Source organism: Pholcus phalangioides, unplaced genomic scaffold (assembly GCF_987345545.1).
Source record: "Pholcus phalangioides strain wild (caught in Gottingen) unplaced genomic scaffold, Ppha-v1.0 ptg000016l_1, whole genome shotgun sequence".
Taxonomy (NCBI): Eukaryota; Metazoa; Arthropoda; class Arachnida; order Araneae; family Pholcidae; genus Pholcus; species Pholcus phalangioides.
This window is the reverse complement of record NW_028301609.1, coordinates 9,217,186-9,235,647: the sequence shown is the minus strand read 5'-3', so window position 1 is coordinate 9,235,647 and position 18,462 is coordinate 9,217,186. Positions and strand designations below refer to the sequence as shown.

Below are 18,462 nucleotides of genomic sequence, written 5' to 3'. Positions count from 1 at the left end.
GCTTATAACAAAATTGGATATTACAAAGTAGAAAGTATCATTTATAACATATTTTTTACTGTCCCAGTGAACCTGTAATACCAAAGTTTTAAAATATTGCTTACAACAAATTGCTATATTTATGAATATCAGATATTATGAAGTTTTTGGCAAAAATTGAATTTTTTTGAAGGATTAAGTTTCATGAAATCAAAACTCTCCTCATTTCAGAAAGTGTGAATATGAAGTATTACTGAACTATTCCGAGAAAGACTATGAGTATGTTCTGACAGAGCCATCTCTAGATGGTGATTTCTAGGTATAAATAGCACTGGTTCTGTTCATTCAAAGAGCTTACTGGTTCCTAAAAATTTCTTTGTTCCATCTTTATCCAGGAAAGATAAAGATGGATCACAAAACCATAGTTTCTTTTGTGTCAGCCTTTCTCGGTCTTTGTAAATCCCAGAACTGTTTAAATATCTGCATCTGCAACAGTTCAATGGTCTACTCACTGCAGCGGCTCCCTTGCCTCAGTCAACGTTTAATTGCTGCTAAGAATGCACCAGAACAGTCTAGTAAAGAATCACTTCAAAGCACTGAACAGACCCTTATCAATACTTAAGCTTTCCTCTGATATAGGTTGTGACGCTGGCTAGGAACTATGATGCAAACGTTGAAAACCATTAACGTACAGTATAAGGTATAACTAAACATACAGGTCTAATATTTTATTCAAGCCTACATGAATTTAGTAATATTTGTGACATAAGTGAATAATTATCATTAAGTTTACAAGTTTGAGAACCACCTGTCCCAATTTTGTGAACCACTTCTTGTCCACAGACCATAGGGTAAAAAATGGTGCTTCCAGATAATTCCTTTAATCAACTTGAGTATTCATTATATATCGGTTGTAATGAATATCGGGTATTGTGAATTTTTTTCTTGTTCTGTGAAACTTCATTGTATCCGAACTTGATTGTATTATTAATTTTGTTATGATGCATCAAAGTAAGCATAAAGCTCAAACTACCTGAATGTACTAGTTTATAAAACCAAAAATATCCTAAGATTCAGAGAACAGATAAATTTCAAATCAGCCAATTTGGTTAACTCCTAGATAATCCAGATATCTGGACTCAAATCTTACAGCATGCTAGTCTTCTTCACTGTTCCCCACATGTCAGCTAATGCATTATATTGTTTCGAGATGTCAAATAATTTTTTTTTCAACTGCAGTTCACAGCTGGATGACCGAGAAAACAGCTCCACCTTAGGAGGCATATGGCAACACAGGCGGGCAGCTGATGAAATCAGTCTCAGCTCTCAGAATGCCACTGAGGATGAAGAGGATGACAGGACGACTTTTACAGATGATGATCCATCAGCTGGTAAATTGTCGATTGATTTAGCAGAGTTTGATCCAATACTAGAAAATTCCATTGCTGTGGAAACATCAAGAGCGTCAAGGAGTGGAACACTTTGCAATGAATGGCTAATATCAGCCTTCCAGTCATTTAACGTGACCTCTACAGAAAAGAAAGACAGTGATGACGTCTTAGAGTTTCCCACACCTTTTGGGAACTTTGAGGATTTGGAACCAGTAAGAAAAACTGATTCGCAACTAAATGGTGATATTGTGGCTACCGATGATGCAATTGATCCTGAAACACCAGATTTCGATTGTTTCTGTGATAGTCCTGTGAAATCTAGTCTAGTCTCCAGTAATACAGAGACATCTTCAGTATCTGATGGACAAGTTCAGTGTAGTGCTAAGTTTGACTCTACTTATATTTTTCATTCTGCAAAGTTGGTCAGTGCTGCTCATAATGCTGAAACAACTGGAAACATTTTTGAAGCATTCACCCTTTACAAGACAGCTGTTGATACACTACTTCAGGGTGTCAAAGGTGAGCATGACATTTCTTTTACAGACTAAATTGTCATGAAGTATCGATTAATGCATTAGATTACATTTAGCACTAGAAGGGCCGGGCTAAACGTTATACCTAAAAGGACCGCTGACAGTCATTTTGACTGCTGCTTCCTTTTAATGCAATATATTTAATCACACTAAATTTTTACAATGAAAAATAACAAGCATTATTCCACATGGTTAATTTGTTAATTTTGAAGAAATTTGGATTTTCTTAAGCATACAGGGTGTCCATAAAATGACTTTCCAACTATAAATATGAAAAATTAGAGGGCAACTGTGGACAAGATTCACCATGAAAAAAAAGGTAGATTGTTCCATTTTGGTGATGTACAGTACATCTTCTTATATGTATATCACTGTCTTTTTTTATTTACTTTATTTAGTTGTTTGCACATACTATAGATAATATACACTATTATGCCATTGTAAATTTGCACTATAAAGGAAAAACTAGGGCACTATTAAAATTTCATACTACCAATTAACTTATGAAGAATATACAATTCAAAAAAATACACCTTTGTCTTTCTTTTTCGTCAATATCTTTGGATTCAGACCTGTCATATCCGGAATCACTACTCTTTCTTTCGGGTAGATATAGCAGAAAATCATGATTTTCGTTGTAACTGTTTGCATCATAGGTCTCCTCAGATTTGTTGTTCAAAATATCATTCAGCACTGATGAAATTCGACTATTTTGTTCTAATACATCCTAAGAGCCATGTCTGGATACTGAATGAACCTCTGTTTCCTAGGAAGCTTTCAAAGTAGATGGTGGCATGAAGAGTTATGAAATGTCAAACCAAGACAAAAACAGCTTGCCAGGTGAACAATCAGAAAAAAAAAAGTTTCCTCAACTTTGATAACAGAGGCTATAGCACAATAAGATATGAGATTTTGATTGTAGATACGTGTTGTCCCTGTCAATATACTCCTTAGATTGCCCAGTAACATGATGCAATGAATAGCATTATTTTATTTATTTTTCCATATATGTTGTGTTGTATGTTCCATTAAGGAATGATGGGGAATAAACCTAAAAGCAAAAGTATACATCAATGCTTACCACAAGGAGAAAACATATACATTTTACGTATAGCAGTCAAAATGACTGCTCTTGGCCATTCTAGGTATAAACTTCTATATCGCCTGAACAAAACCTTCAATGTCTTCAAATTTTTGTACTCAGAGATAAGTACAGAAATGATAAAAAGTCCCCAAAAATTGAGGGCGTTAGTTAATAACTGCAGAGATTATATATAGCTAAATAGTTGATAAGGTTTTCGCGGCCATCATTTGATAAAAATTGTTTTTTCGGGTTCGAAGACCGTCGTCCGTTTGTGCTGCCTTTTATCCCCGGAGTGACGGCAAGAATCAGCAAGGTCATGAAAAAACATCGTATAAAGACCATTTTCACACCAACCAGAAAAATATGTGAAATGCTACGATCAGCAAAAGACCGCCGTGACCCTCTATCAACACCGGGGATCTACCGAATACCGTGCACCTGTGGTCAGGTATATATTGGAACCACAAAAAGATCTGTGGCCACGAGAATAAAAGAGCACGAACGATGCTGCAGAATGGGCCAAACAGAAAAGTCGGCGGTGGCAGAGCATGCGCTTTACGACAACCACAGTGTACAGTTCAGCAAAACACAGGTAATAGCTAATGTTGACCACTTCTTCCCACGAATCTACAGAGAGGCTATTGAAATATACAAGCACAAAAACAGCTATAATAGAAGAGAAGAAACTTTGAAATTGAGCAGATCCTGGACACCAGCTCTCAGAAGAACAAGAACCTTCCCCTTCAAGGTCCAGCAACAGAATGATGACAACAGCCAATCAGATAACTCCACATCTCTCGGCCAATCAGGTTCTACCAGCATAACAACTGTTTACAATACGCTGCCAGCCATAGAATCAACTGACCAATCACAAAACAATAGTGTAGTTCAAGCCACTTATGTGCATAAATACAACCTGAGACTCCGGAAAACTTGACTTTGATCCAGTTTATCAATTCTCCTGATGATGCCAACCACTAGTGTTGGGGAAACGTTGAGAACAAACTCAAACGGACGACGGTCTTCGAACCCGAAAAAACAATTTTTATCATTATATATAGCGTTTTTAGAATCAAAAACCTTCAAAATGACTGCTCTGGCTGTTCTAGTGTTAAAACCATAATTCTTGTACATTATCAACTTTATCTTGAGGAGTTAAGAAAATGTCTTCGTGCATATGTTTTTCAATTACAGCCCTGTTTTACAGAGACAAGATTGCTGGGTAAAATGTGGTTTGATTCTAGAAATCAAACTCACTTGACAGCTTTTTTTTTCCTTTTTAAGAAGGTGCAAAAATTGCACTTTCTTTTTTGGTGGATTTATGGAATTTAATACCTCCTTTCCCATAATCTCTTGCATGTTGAATGAAGAAATGTTGTCAGGGCATTTCTTAGTGCCACTAAACAGGTTTTCAGTGAGAATCCCTCTTTCCAGTAAAATTCCTGGTTTTTTTTACTTCCCATGCAACAGGGCTTTAGATTCATTTTTGTATCACAAATACAATCAAACCTGTTTGATGAACTTCAAGAAATCAAATACATGGATTTAATATAACCTCTAAGACAACGGATCACAGTTGAATTAATATCACTAGGGCAAGGGAGCCTCTGATTAATTGTTAATAAAGCAAGAGAGCTTAGGATGAATGGATTTTTTATAGGGCAAGGGAGCAGCTGTTAAACTATCGCTGTGGGAAGGTAGCCACAGGTTCCAAAAGTTTGAGAATCATTGATTGATTTCATTTCTAAATGGCAGGCTGCAAACAAAAATAATCTTCTGAAACAATGTGGGAAATGGGAAATTTTTTCGTGCTACATATAGGATGGCATCTGGAATGCCATGTATGCACTAAAAATATCTAATAAAATGTGTAGTTAGGCTGAAAGACGGAGCTCACTCTCATTTTGTTGATGACGATCTCAAGTTTTTACATGATTATTTTGGGTGATGTGTGATTTCCAATCGATTTCTTACATGATTATTTTGGGTGATGTGTGATTTCCAATATGATTATTTTGGGTGATGTGTGATTTCCAATCAATTTCTTACATGATTATTTTGGGTGATGTGTGATTTCCAATATGATTATTTTGGGTGATGTGTGATTTCCAATCAATTTCTTGGGCATTTTTAAGGTAGTTCAATGATTGGTGGTTCCCCCACACATAATCCAAGTATCAATCCCTGTCACACTTTTTTCTGTGGGTATATGCGTGGGTATTTACGTATATATATCGTATGTAAACGACTACTTACAGAAACCAGACAAGCAGCCATCATGACTTTTCTGGAGATTAACTAAGGAAAAAAGATCTTAGAAATATCCGTTCATGCGAATATAGGAGAAATGGTTTTAAATATACTTGTGCCACGAATCCTAAAAAGTGATCCCAATGATGAAGGAGATGCAGATCCCAGTGAGTCTGGTGCTCTTCTACGACAGATTCAAGGTCAGGGTCATCCTTCATGCTGACTAAAGGCTCAGTTACATTGGATGAGTTTTTTAGCTACTTGCTTGCTGCTACTAAAGTCACTCTGTAATAATGTTTTCCAGTAAACTCGCTGCTCTCTCTGCCAATGTTGAAGGGTGGGTTACTTTTCTCGTTCAGCATTCTTGTTATCTCCCTGGTCTAATATGGCTTTGGCTTGCAACAGAAGAGAAAAATGACATTAAAAAGAAAAGAAGGGGAAAAATTTAAATGCTCTATCATCTAGTTAGTGATTTTACTGATTGTGAGTGATTAAAACTTGCTGAGTTAGTTGAAACCGGTTTGCTTGCCGGCTACTATATTTGTTTGAGAATATCTAGTAAGCTCACTCGAAGTCATTGAGATTTAATTGTGCACAGTTCAATGAATATTTTAATACCAGCATGTATGGGATGCTTTCATAATATTTATTTTATAAGAATATTGTCAATGTATGACATTTCATACACCGCCATTTATGATGCTAGATTTTATTATCTTATAATTATTCCTTACATTTTCATTCTTATTCGCTCAGATGATAGATGCCCAGAACAAAGTGAAGTAGTGCGACGTAAAGTTCTCCAGTATTTAAAACGAGCTGAAAAACTGTATGAAAATTATCTCGCAAGTGGGAAAAAGAATGACTTGAGTAATTTTGCTGTAAGTTCTTTTCCTTTGGTATCATTTCTTATTATTTTATGTGTGAAGGAACATTTTTCCCTTCATGTGTGCACATATGCAGCTTAGATGAAGCATAGCTTATAGCAGGCATTTGAAATTAAAATTTAACATGTTCCTGGTACATTTTTCTGTATGTTATCATTAAATCGACTTTGATTTAACTTTTAAAAAATTGAGAAAAATGTATATATGTTTTTCAAATAGGGCTCTTTGCGTTCTCCTAAAGTCATTCTTCCACTTTTCCGAGGCTTAGTTCGTTTTGGACTGGAGTATGCTGTAAGGTTTTAGAGACCATACCTACAGAGGGACACTGGAGGACTTGGTTGAAGGGGTGCAGAGAAGAGCTACGCGTGCCCTTATTGGCACACAGGGCTTGAGTTATGAAGAAAGACTTCATTTATTGATTATGTTTATACTGGATGAACGCAGGTGTTGGGGAGATATGATTGAAGTGTTCAAAATTTTCAATGGGATGGATAGGATGGACCATGAATTATTAGTACACCTTCAATTGACTGCTTTCACAAGGGGGACACTAGTATCGATTGGTAAGGGACAGTTCTAGGTTATGGTGTTGCAGGGAATTTCTCTCTAATAGGGTTGTTAATAAATGGAATAGCTTCCCCCCCCCCCCCCCCGGGGTAGTAAATTCTAACACAATTGACACATTAAAAAGAAAATACAATAAACATGTTGGGGTAAATCGAGAAGCTCTATCCATACTTAGAATAAGACAACCATAAGTATTCTTTATGGGCATATATAATATTCTATCATGTATATATATATATATATGTTTGTAATTGCATTTTTAATTGGGTTGCTGTATTTTTGAAATATATGACATCCATATTTATTATGGGCACCTTTTTCTCAATCACCTCGTTGGGCATTTTGCCTTTTGTGGCGTTGTATTTGTATTTGTCTGAGATGAAGGTATCCAAAAGTAATGGCTTATACCGAGAGAACAACACATGCTTAGTTCATAAAGGTGCTGCACCTTTCATAGGGGGATTTCTCCACATTCTTTTATCCAAGTTTTATACCAAACTTACACATGCACACTTTTGATGGCTGCTTTGAGACACTTATTGCACGGTTATGCTAAATGTCAGCATGAGAATGCAGTGGTTCGCTACAAGTTGGGTGTTTGTGGTTTTACAATTTTTCACAGTTAAATCCACAACAGAAAAAATTGACTCATAGGGGGGCCATTCAAGTATCACGTAAGCAGATTTTCAGCCATTTTGCCCCCCCCCCCGTCAGCAAAATTTTGTCAGCAGCTTAGAATATTTCATATCTTCAAAAAGGGGTGGTTGATGATATAAGCAATCTTCAAACCCCCCTCCCCCCTTGTCATCAAAAGTCAGCAAATCCGAAACCCCCTCCTCCCTCGATGCTGACGTAATACTTGAATGACCCCTAGTACGTGATATAGGTAAAATGAACTGCCAAGTTGTTTGATTTCAAATTTGGAACAGATGGCAGCACCTCTGAAACACACAACAGGCATTACTCAGAAAAAAATTAAGAAATGGTACACAACACATTACATTATTCCGCACTAATTGGTTTAATTCTTTAGTAATGTTCACAGGTTGCATGTGCAATTTAGCAGTAGTAATGTCATGTGGACAGCACAACATAAGGTTCAATGTTCGTGCTTAGACTAGCTGAATTTAAATCAGTTATGCATGTTAAATGTCATGTATGAACTGAATGGAAATGTTAAGCCTCCATCTCATTTTCTTTTCGTATTCTGTTAATTCTTTTTCAGGGCCAGCATCCAACTACAAATGTTATTCTTGGAAGAACAATCGACCTACAACTTAGAAAACCTATCACAGATTTGGGGAAATATCGTGTCATTGGAATATTATCCAGAGTGATACTGGTTGTCAACACTGTGTCAAACAGCACGTGTGTAGTAAAAGTAGGTTTTATTCTATTCTAAATTTACTCACTTTTCAACTTATTCAATTTGTTACAATCACTTCATCATTTTTATGAATACCCGCCTTGACAGAATTTTAAAAAAAAAATATATTTTATATTGATAGTGGTTTTTAACACATTTTTTTTTTTGTTAAAAAATTCCAATTGACGTACTTGGCAGGTGTTGAGAAAGAGCCCCAGCCCGATGACTGTAGACACACCGAATATTGCCCCAAGAGCAATCAAATACATGGTTGATCTATACGAAGTGTATGAGACCAAGGATGCTGTTTACCTTATTTTAGAATACGCCAGTGGTGGAAGATTATGGGATTATGTGAGCACTTACCTTCAGCAAAGTCCTGTTCATACCAACAATGATCCTGAAATTGTTCCGGAATCTATCAACAAATCTAGTCTGGCAAATATATATTCAGCTAAAAAGGTGGCTGCTAAAAAATCCAGTATTCCTGTAATGAAAACTAATCTCGCTGAACCAACAGTTACTATTACTACAGGTGCAACATCGACTGATGATGTCGATGATCTTAAACCTGCTGCAGCCTGCCCACCTAGTTACATTGCACTTTTCAAGAACTACTTAGTAACCACCGTTTCCAATAAAGAAGGATGTCTGGCGCAGTGTAACATGAAAGATTCTGCATCTTCGGGGCCCGTGGGTGACGCACCAACAGAATGCACAATATCTGAATCAGGTGCAAAATTTTCATTGAATCTCTCAAACGGTATTCCAGATCTGAAGTACATTGACGAACCAGCATCGTGTGGCAATAACGAGGATAAAACATCCATGAATGGGGACACTTTCCAATCGCTAGAGCCAAATGTTCTAAACAAGGGTTCGCCCAAATATCCAGAATCTTGTGTGAATGAAGTCAAAGATGACGAAAAAACCATAGATGATATTATTTGTGATTCAAAAGCCTTAATAGAAGATGTTGATAATATACTACACTCTGCACGGCGCAGCAGCTTGAATAGTTCAGAATCAAATGTCAAAGAACAAAACAGATTTTTTGAGCATGACAAATCTCATATTGTCCAAAATTCTGCTACAAGTTTTATGCCTTATGTAGACAGCAAAGACTTGAAGACATTCCTGAGCGCAGATATTGGGAAATCTTTCCTCAAAGATCCAGATAAGGTAATATGAATTTCATAATGATTTATTTTTATATTCATGTGTGGGAACATTATGCCTGAAAAAATCTATGGGCTATTACCTTTCAATCCAACTGGAAACCCTCTATTGGGGTTTTTCATCTAATGTATCTGCAATTAATCTTCAATATCTTAGTGCTTCTAGCAATTGATATTATTTTGAATTATCAAAGTTTGAATGTGTATTTGGGTGCAATAGCCCTAGTACTTATCCAAGGATGATGTCACTTTCTGCTATCCATGCACAGGTTTTTAACATCTGGCTGATTGAAGATGGATTTAGGGAAGAGAGAAAAATCAATACCCTTGTGGGGAGCTTTAGCCTGAATTAGGTCTGACTGTCCATGTACAGTCCTGTTCAGTGCACATGAGCTCTAAGAAGAGATTGAGATCTTTGTAGTCTAGTGGTCTATGGCGCTCACCCGGCAAGTGAGAGGATGTGGGTTCAATTTCCCCTCAAGGGCAGTTGAATTTTCTCTCTTTCGTAAATCCATCTTCACATCAGCCAGCTGTTAAAAATCTTATAGATGAGGTAATTGCCTATTGTACCAAAGGATATTCAGTGGGTGTCACGGGTTTGATACCCAATTTATCCTTGTCAGAATCTTTCCTGATGTTGAGGCAGGGCTTCCCCTACCAGATGTGGATCCTAGCATGAAAATAATTACGGATCCGGAGTGTCTTAACAATTTCTAGCCTCCAAAAATGTTTAGGACCTCCCATTGCTTCAATTATATATATTTTGCGTGTGTGTGTGCGGGGGGGGGGGGGGAATTGGTTCATCTAAAAATTCATTCATTGTTACAGAATATACAGGAATGCTGAATGCTTTTGAACAATACCTTACAAAAAAAAATTAAACACACAACTAGATGCAAATTAACATGAAAATTATTGCAATTTTGAATTGATGAAAATTCACAAACTAAAGATAATTTTAAATTAATTAAAAAAATTCTGAACAATGAAAAGTTTTAGAATTGATAAATTAAAAAATGAGAAAAATAATTGAAAGAAATAATTCTAGCTCCTATAAAACTTGAGAATTAATGAAGGAAATAATTTCAGAATTGATAAAATAGCTTGAATAGCTTGACGCCTCTTGTTTGATTTGGTACTTTGGGTCACAACTGGAAACAAAAATTATTTTAGTCACCCGGGGCAAACATCTGTTTTTGTGCCCCCACCTCTTATGATTTTATCTGAAAAAAGGGTGCATTTGGTATCCTGGGCATGAAATGTATATGCCTTTTTCTAGTTATGACTCCATGGCGGACTTTTTGCAAATAATTTCCCCTAATATTAATTTTTAGCTTGATATTAATATCTTATTGATTAATTTTTTTCACATCTATTACTGTGAGTACGAGCAGATCCATAACTAGAAAGAAAACCTGACTTTGTTGCCCAGGGCAAATATACATTTTGATGTTCCCTTCTAGTAATTTTGAATGAATAAAGAGTACACTGGTTGCTCATCCTGGTTCAGTGCCTGGACCATAAGACACACACCTCCTAGAGATAAGCCTCTAGAAAGTGCTGATAAGCCCCTGTGTCCTTTCCTAGTTATGGCTCGGTGCGACCATACTTGTTGCAACCCCTAAGGATGGCTCTGTGCTGAAGTGCAACAGAAACGGTGATAAAATGACCTTGGAACACATTGCTAACACAGCGAGTTTCAATTACACACAACTACTAAAGTCACTCACTAGATGAGCGAGCATCTTATTTTGTTTCCTTTTTTTTTTATTGTCATCTTTCTCGTATGTTGTGAGCCAAAGCGAGAAGGAAAAAGTAGTCACACCCATATTGCACCTGTGGAGATATCAAAAACGCAGACGAGTAATGAGAAAAGTAGCTCACCCTTCAACTTTACTTACACATGCTTTGCAAGTTTTTTTTGGCAACTCTATTTCTCTACTTTGATCATGAAATATTAGAAAATTTCACAGTTAATATATATTGATCGATTTATTTTGTTCCAGACTTAGTACATTCCAGTGTCTGGTTTCATCACTGAATCATAAATAATTATATCGTTGTCACAAACAAAGGTTATATTTTTAATGACAACATTTTAAGTATTGCTAAAGTTTGAAATTCTAGTTTCGAAAAACTAAATCTGTTTCTCTTTTCTTTTTTTTTTAATTTCACAGGTGATGAAATGTGGCAATGTTATTCCTGTAGAAGTTGAAAAATCAAACACCTTAACCTATTTCTCTTCCTCCACTGGAACTTTGGATCTAACTGGTGCCGGGCGGTTCGGTCTAACCGAAATCTTCAACCAGATGGATGTAGACGTGTTGGCCACTAAACCTTCACATCTTCCTGAAGTTTGTATCGCTCGGTGGGGAGCTGAAATCATCACAGTTTTAGATTCGCTGCACAAGTTGGGGATTGTATGGCAGTGAGTTAATTTTTATTGTGAAGTATCTAAGGTTTAGTCTACTTATATATGACATGAACTCAAATTTTGATAAAAATATACTGAATTTTTTTATTTTCTTATGACTTTAATTTTTTTCCCCCACTCTAGAGATCTGAATCCGAACAACATTCTACTTGGATCAGAAGGTAAATACCTCATTTAATTTAATGATCCTGAAAAAACATTGATCTGTACAGATAACTACAGGCATTCCTAGGAACACATTCTGTTCCGAACATTTGATTGTAAATCAAAAATGTGGTATGTGACATAACACCACCCACATGCAGCTCCAGGATGACATATTCATTCCTTGAATACGATTCCCCATAATTTTCTGCAATCGCTGTCGGTATGCCATCAAAAGCTCATTTGTCAATCATCATTTCTCATGTCATCACAAATGGAGAAAATTACAATTTGAGAAAGGTCATACTGTCCCTTATTGCTCCCTACCAACCCTGCTTTTCTGTCTTAACTATTTAATGTCCAGCAATGATATCTGCAAGGTGAACTCATCCAAATATTGGCTAATTTAGAGCGTGTTAACTTTGGTCCAACATGTTCCCACCTCTTGCAAAGGTTTTCTTTTTCGACTTTCACAAGAGAATTCAAACATACCCATGTGTGCTTATCTTTGAAAGTTAAACAGTAAATGATGTCAATGAATTTGAATGCAACATCACATTTTTACAAATACAAAAACAATGCCACAACAGGCTGATAAAAAGATGCCCATAACAAATATGGATGTCATACATTTCATAAATACAACAGCCCAGTTAAAAATTCAATTAAAAACAATATATATACATGATAAAATATTATACAATGCCCATAAAGAATACTTATGGTTATCTTATTCTAAGTATGGATAGTTTCTAGATTTACCCCAACATGCTTATCATATTTCTTTCAAAACGTGTCAATTGTGTTAGAATTTACTACTCCCGGGGGGTAAGCTATTCCATTTATTAACAACCCTTTTAGAGAAAAATTCCCTACGGCACCATAACCTCACATTGTCCCTTTACAATGATAACATCTTGTTGGGTAGATTCAGAAATTTTCTGCCAAATTATGCCAGTGCTGATAATGATACACGAGCATAAAATAATTTGCATGATTTTGGCTGTAACTCAAGCAGTGGTAAGTCAGGAAGTGCCTGTACCAGTGGTAATGTGATTTCTGGTCAGAAATTTTTGAGAGGATGTGGGGGGGGGGGAAGAAGTTAAATAATGATAATCCTCTTTATAGTAAAATTAAAATAATGAGAATGGAACTGGTGGCCAAGATTTGTATGTGTGTCTCTTCATTTTAGGTCATGTTCTTCTTACCTATCAAAGTCAGTGGAATTGTGTAGACCATGTTTTAAGTAGTGATGCCAAGAAGAACTTGTACACTGCTCCTGGTGAGAACTTTTAAGTTTGTAATGTATTCAGTGTTTGTTTGCCATTCATCATGTTAAATCCTTATCAGTTCATTGTGTTTCATTTAATAGTTACACAATTTGAAAACTCTGGCATAGCTTTGTGTGGGGGGAAAGTCTGTAACGGATGTTTTTTTGAAACAGGCTGGGCACACACCAGTTAGATAAGACAAAACAGAAGCTTAGTCATTGTTGTGTACATTGATTTGTATGGTGCAATGTTTCAATTGGTATGACTAACCACGTGTGTGCTGCACCATACAAATCAACATGAACAACAATGACTTAGCTTATCTAAAGCTTTCTTGCCCAGTGTGCGCTGAGCTTTATGCCCACTGCCAGAGTGGCTGTGGTAAGACACTCATCTACCACCAAGGAGGTTGTTGTTAGGTCTGCAGGTTCAATCCTGAGAGAGAACATTACTGTCCTTACCAAACCTGAGAGGACCACAGAATGATGGAGCCTTCATTTCAGACCCAGCTCAATCGGTAGTAGATTGCTGTATGGTGATATGATTAGAGTTGGTGTGCAGTGAAGTAATAGTAGCCTTATGTCTATACCAAAAATAATCAGCTTGAACAGGATTTTTTTCATTAAGTTTGTGATTTTACCAAACTTTTTCGGCACTATAGCCATCTAAAATGGTAGATAAAAATTTAAACTTGTAACAAACCTTTTTATTAGAGCTGGGAATTGATTAAAATTTTTAACTGGTTAATCAAAAAGTTTTAATCGATTATCAAATATTTTTGAATGCCATTCATAACAAATGTAGTATCGGTGACTGTATAATATTAATTGATGCTATAATATATATATTTCATTCATTCATTCATAAAATATATTTAATATATTTCATTCATTTCTAGCACCTATTTTCTAGATGTGAACAAATATAGGAATAGATTAAGAAATTCTGGTCGCCTAGAATGTAATGTGTGTGTGTGGGGGGGGGGGGGGATGTTTATTAACCTTATAGTTTTTTACCTGTGGTTTTGAACCACGGGGGAAAAACTATAAATCCACCCCAAGTTGGATGTCGTCTTCAGAGGAATGGTTTTCTTCCTATTTATACTCATTAAGCTGCAAATTCGGCTTGTACATACCATAAGTTGTAGTGTAATTTTAGTGTTTATTTTCTGTGCTCACGTTATTTCTTCTTCTTTTACATGCATGTAGAAGTCGGGCATGTTTTTCCAGTGACTCCATGCTGTGATTGGTGGAGCCTAGGTGCAATTCTTTTTGAACTTTTAACTGGGAAGGTAAGAGCAATTCTTTTTATCAGTCATTATACATTTTCCTTTTTTTTGCAGTATGGAGGAATGTTGTTGGTGAAATATGTGGTGATGAAACAAAATTCTGATGATATACGGCTTTGTACAGATGAAAAATCAGGTTTATCCCAGAGTCCCCCAGGCTAAAGTCCTTTAAGACTCCCACCAAGGTCATCTATTGGGGGTAGCACATGAGGCTTTGCACCTGGGTGGCAGGTGAGCTTGAGTTACCTCTGCCTCCTCCGACTCAGCGCAGAAATTTTTTTGTGAACAAATCTTCCATGTATAGGGATTATACAGGTTCAACCATGATTCCATGTAACGCCAAACTTGTTATAGCACCAGAGTGCTATATATCAGTGCAATATATCATGAAATAAATGTTGAAGAGCCGAAACGCGTCAACCATTCGACCTATTAAATTTTATTTGTCTTGAAAACGTGGCAATTTTTGTATAAATTAAAACCAGGCAAAGTTTCTAAATTTTGTGATAATAGAGTGATATCATTGGATTTGTCTTTGCATCTAACAATACCATTGCTTTTGTCTTATTTTGGGTACTTCCTGAGATATGAGCATTTAAAGAATTTTGTCACGCAACTTTTTGTGAATGCTCTAAATATTGACAGATGATTTAGAAGACGTATTCATGTCAACAAAAACCATCACGTAATCCTCAGCAGGGTGTATGTAATCCATGCATGTAAATTTAATTTAGAAATATTGAAATAGTAAGAAATGTGAAAGTGGTTATATATTTGTCACATGCTTTAAAAAATCTTTTTATACTTGTATCTACAAAGTGAAAACTTAAGCGAGTTTCTCTCTCTCCTCAAATAACTTGTAAATCATTGGCTATTAAAAAAAACTTTCAATTAGAAACAGTATTTAAATAAATAACATGCTCATCTTAAACGTATTCTATTTTACTGAGGACTGTATATGTACCGAGATACAAAATTGAATTTTTTATGTTGTTCCACATCTGTCCTCTAATTTCTAATTAGAAAGTTATTGCACTGTCTCTTCTGAGCCAGACCAAAAAAAAGTTCATGTTACTAAGTGCATGTTTCCTACTAAGTTTCATGTTTCTATATGCAGGTAAGCAGGTAATTACAGTAAAAGTTGTTCTTGTAAATTTGTTTGTTTTGCTTGATAAGTTAATTTCTGGGACAATATGTTTAGGGGAAAAAAATGCATTTACATTCAGGTATGTTTTGATATTTTGCAGAAACTGTCATCATGCCATCCTAGTGGTATAACTAGTCACACAACTCTGAGTTTACCAGATTTCTTGACAACAGAAGCTGAAGATATACTAAAACAGGTTATGTTTCCATATATCTCTGTATAGTACATAGCATTGTTTAAATCAGGGATGCACAACCTCCTTCCCATGGGCTAAAAATTATCCTCCACCCTGAAATGTTCTCCTAAAAAAAGTACCAATCCACACAACGTAATAGGTAGATTATTTTATGGCCCGCAAGCGGTAGTCACATTGTTTATCTGGCTAACAGACTGAAAAGATTGTACACTTCTGGTTGAAATGTTTTATCACATCAGTATTTGTATGGACAAGAATTAATATAATGCCTGGGTCGTAACCTAGGATCTTCCCTTCTACCAGCACCATTGTGAACCTTGATAGTTTGTGCTACTTAAATTGTGCATACGTCCCAATTCCCAGACTTGAAAATTCTGTAGTTTGTCACATGACAAAATATTCACAGCCAAAGGAAACATGTCATACAAATTAAAGGAAAAATTAGGGATTTTTTAGGGATTGCATGTAACCACTTGAACCATTTTCCCGAGATATTACCGTAATTTTGATCATCCTGACTTTTTTAAAAAACAAAAATATCCAGTTTTTTTTCTCTCGTATTGAACAAAGCCTTCTTCAGTTTTTATTCTTCACTGAAAACAAGGATTAAAATTATTTTCCTACTTTTTTTCGTGGAATTAATTTTTATTTACTGGGATTTGTCATAGCACTTCCTTTCCCCCACCATTGGAAATTTTAGCAACAATTGGCAAATTTTCTTATTTTTGGCTTTCATATTTGGAAGATCAATTTTCTCTATTTTGCTCGAACAAACATGATCAGTCTGCAACTGCAAAGGACCGGAATTGTCTCAAGGAATTTTTTATTTATGCAAATCACAATTCTAGGATTTTTCTATAATGATACGAAAAATCTGAAGAATCTAGTTTCAGACTGGAAGATTTTAACCCTTGAAGCGGTTATGCGGTTTTTAAAATGTCCCTGATTCACATTACCACTGCCACAGTGGACCTAAACCTTCTAGAAATTGCCAGACCGATTTTGAAGGAGAATTTTTTTTCCCTGGTTTTGTCCAATGATATTGCCCTCTCCCCCATGAAACTGACAATAATAATAAAAAACAAGGAAAAGGAATACACGTATCTTTTTTTATTAGTTATATTATTTGCGTATTCCTATACTACCCAGAAGGAAAAGTACTTCCTCTCTCTCCCTCCATTATCAAACTTTGAATAAAAGCTGACTCCACACCCAATGGCAGTTTATCTGACATATTTGGAAAGGAAAGGGGGGGGGGGAAGGGAAAACATGTTCAAGTGGAGAATCATCATTACAAATTTATTTGCTCCTGGCATTGCCAAAATAAGAAGGTTTCAAAGTTGCGAGATAATTCAGAATTTCTGAAATAAAAGGCATCAAGTTAGCCAAGTTACCTTGTCATTGAAGCTGTGAGTGTTAGTCTGGCTAAAAAATTGGTAGGTTTCCAGATAAATCAGAAGCATTAGCTCCTACAATTGTGTCTCAAAGTGAAAATAGACTATGTAAATTTGCAGTCACATGTCCTCAGTTCCAGCTCTAAATATTGTTTTATATATAATTATCTTTTTTTCCCTCGACCTTTGTGAAACCGATAATACATTTTTTTGTTCCCATGAAAAGTTTATCATATATTCTCAATTTTCTTTACAGCTGCTTCGATACAATGATTCGGAGAGACTTGGATGTGGACCACATGGTATTGAAGATATCAAATATCACCCATTCTTCCATTCTGTCGACTGGAATATGTTGAATACTTGCTGACAGTCTTTTAGTCTTATTACGAATTTATATGTTTTAATCAAAAATAGTATTGTGAAAAAAAAATTTCCCCCATTTTGTAAATAAAGATTCTTTTAATATTTATTCCTTGATATAAACTTGAAACACAAACACTTATTGCCAATGCAGTAGATGCTGCTTATTGGAATCACCGATAATGTTATCATTTGAGTATTGTCATCACTTTTGCAAAGACTGTACCTATATCATAACATAGGAAAAAATTTTGTTTATAGTTATCAAGATTTTGGTTCATATTAAATTTGTTTTTTTCCCCGTACATTTTGAAGCTGAGGTTGAATTAAACTTTTACTGTATAGGGGTTATCATTATTGACCTGCAATATACTATGTCAGATGTCATACAGGGTGTCTACCAAATTCCAAAAGCAAAGTTCGGTAACTTTTCTGTGACCTTTTTTCATTTGCAGGGTTCCCACTCAAAAATTAGAAAAAGTAGGAAGGGGAGGGTACCCCCCCCCTTTAGAAAACAATCATGACATTATAAAAAAAAATCCATAAAATTTTTTTTCTTGGGTACACTGGGGTATCCACTAGGGTAAAGTTTTAAAATTAATTTTTTTTTCTTAGCACACTATTTCAGTATCCTGTAAGATTGACTCAAGCCAAAGCAAAATGACAGAAATGTCTTGGTTACAAAAAAAATTTCTGGCCAAAATAGGGTCTTCGCAACCACAGATGCTAAGACTCTTTTTTTATGCTCTCCATTCTTTTTTGGAAGTCTTCCACGGTTCAGTCTGTCAACTCTCTTTCTATACACACAACAAATTATGAAGATATTTATTAAGAATGACACTCTTTCGATACCACTTCTAAAACTCAGCCACCTTGCTGGGCATTTTGCCTGTTGTTGTGTTGTATTTGTATAAAATGTGTAAATTACAAGGTCCGATATAAATAAATCAAGGTGGACAAGATGGTTTTACTATGTTGTCCATCCCTTTT

General features: G+C 35.7%; 1 protein-coding gene across 1 annotated transcript in view; it reads left to right on the top strand.

Annotated features, from left to right (window-relative positions):
• LOC149075000 (inactive ribosomal protein S6 kinase delta-1) overlaps positions 1-18,462 on the top strand; it is a 33,954-nt gene extending 15,492 nt beyond the window's left edge. Inside the window, exons 6-15 of the mRNA XM_089245979.1 lie at positions 1,219-1,889; positions 5,994-6,118; positions 7,917-8,072; positions 8,256-9,239; positions 11,413-11,663; positions 11,793-11,830; positions 13,006-13,095; positions 14,293-14,375; positions 15,620-15,715; positions 17,366-18,462. Coding sequence (XP_089102105.1) covers positions 1,219-1,889; positions 5,994-6,118; positions 7,917-8,072; positions 8,256-9,239; positions 11,413-11,663; positions 11,793-11,830; positions 13,006-13,095; positions 14,293-14,375; positions 15,620-15,715; positions 17,366-17,479 — 2,608 coding nt within the window. The 3' untranslated portion in view covers positions 17,480-18,462. The remainder of the gene's footprint in view (positions 1-1,218; positions 1,890-5,993; positions 6,119-7,916; positions 8,073-8,255; positions 9,240-11,412; positions 11,664-11,792; positions 11,831-13,005; positions 13,096-14,292; positions 14,376-15,619; positions 15,716-17,365) is intronic.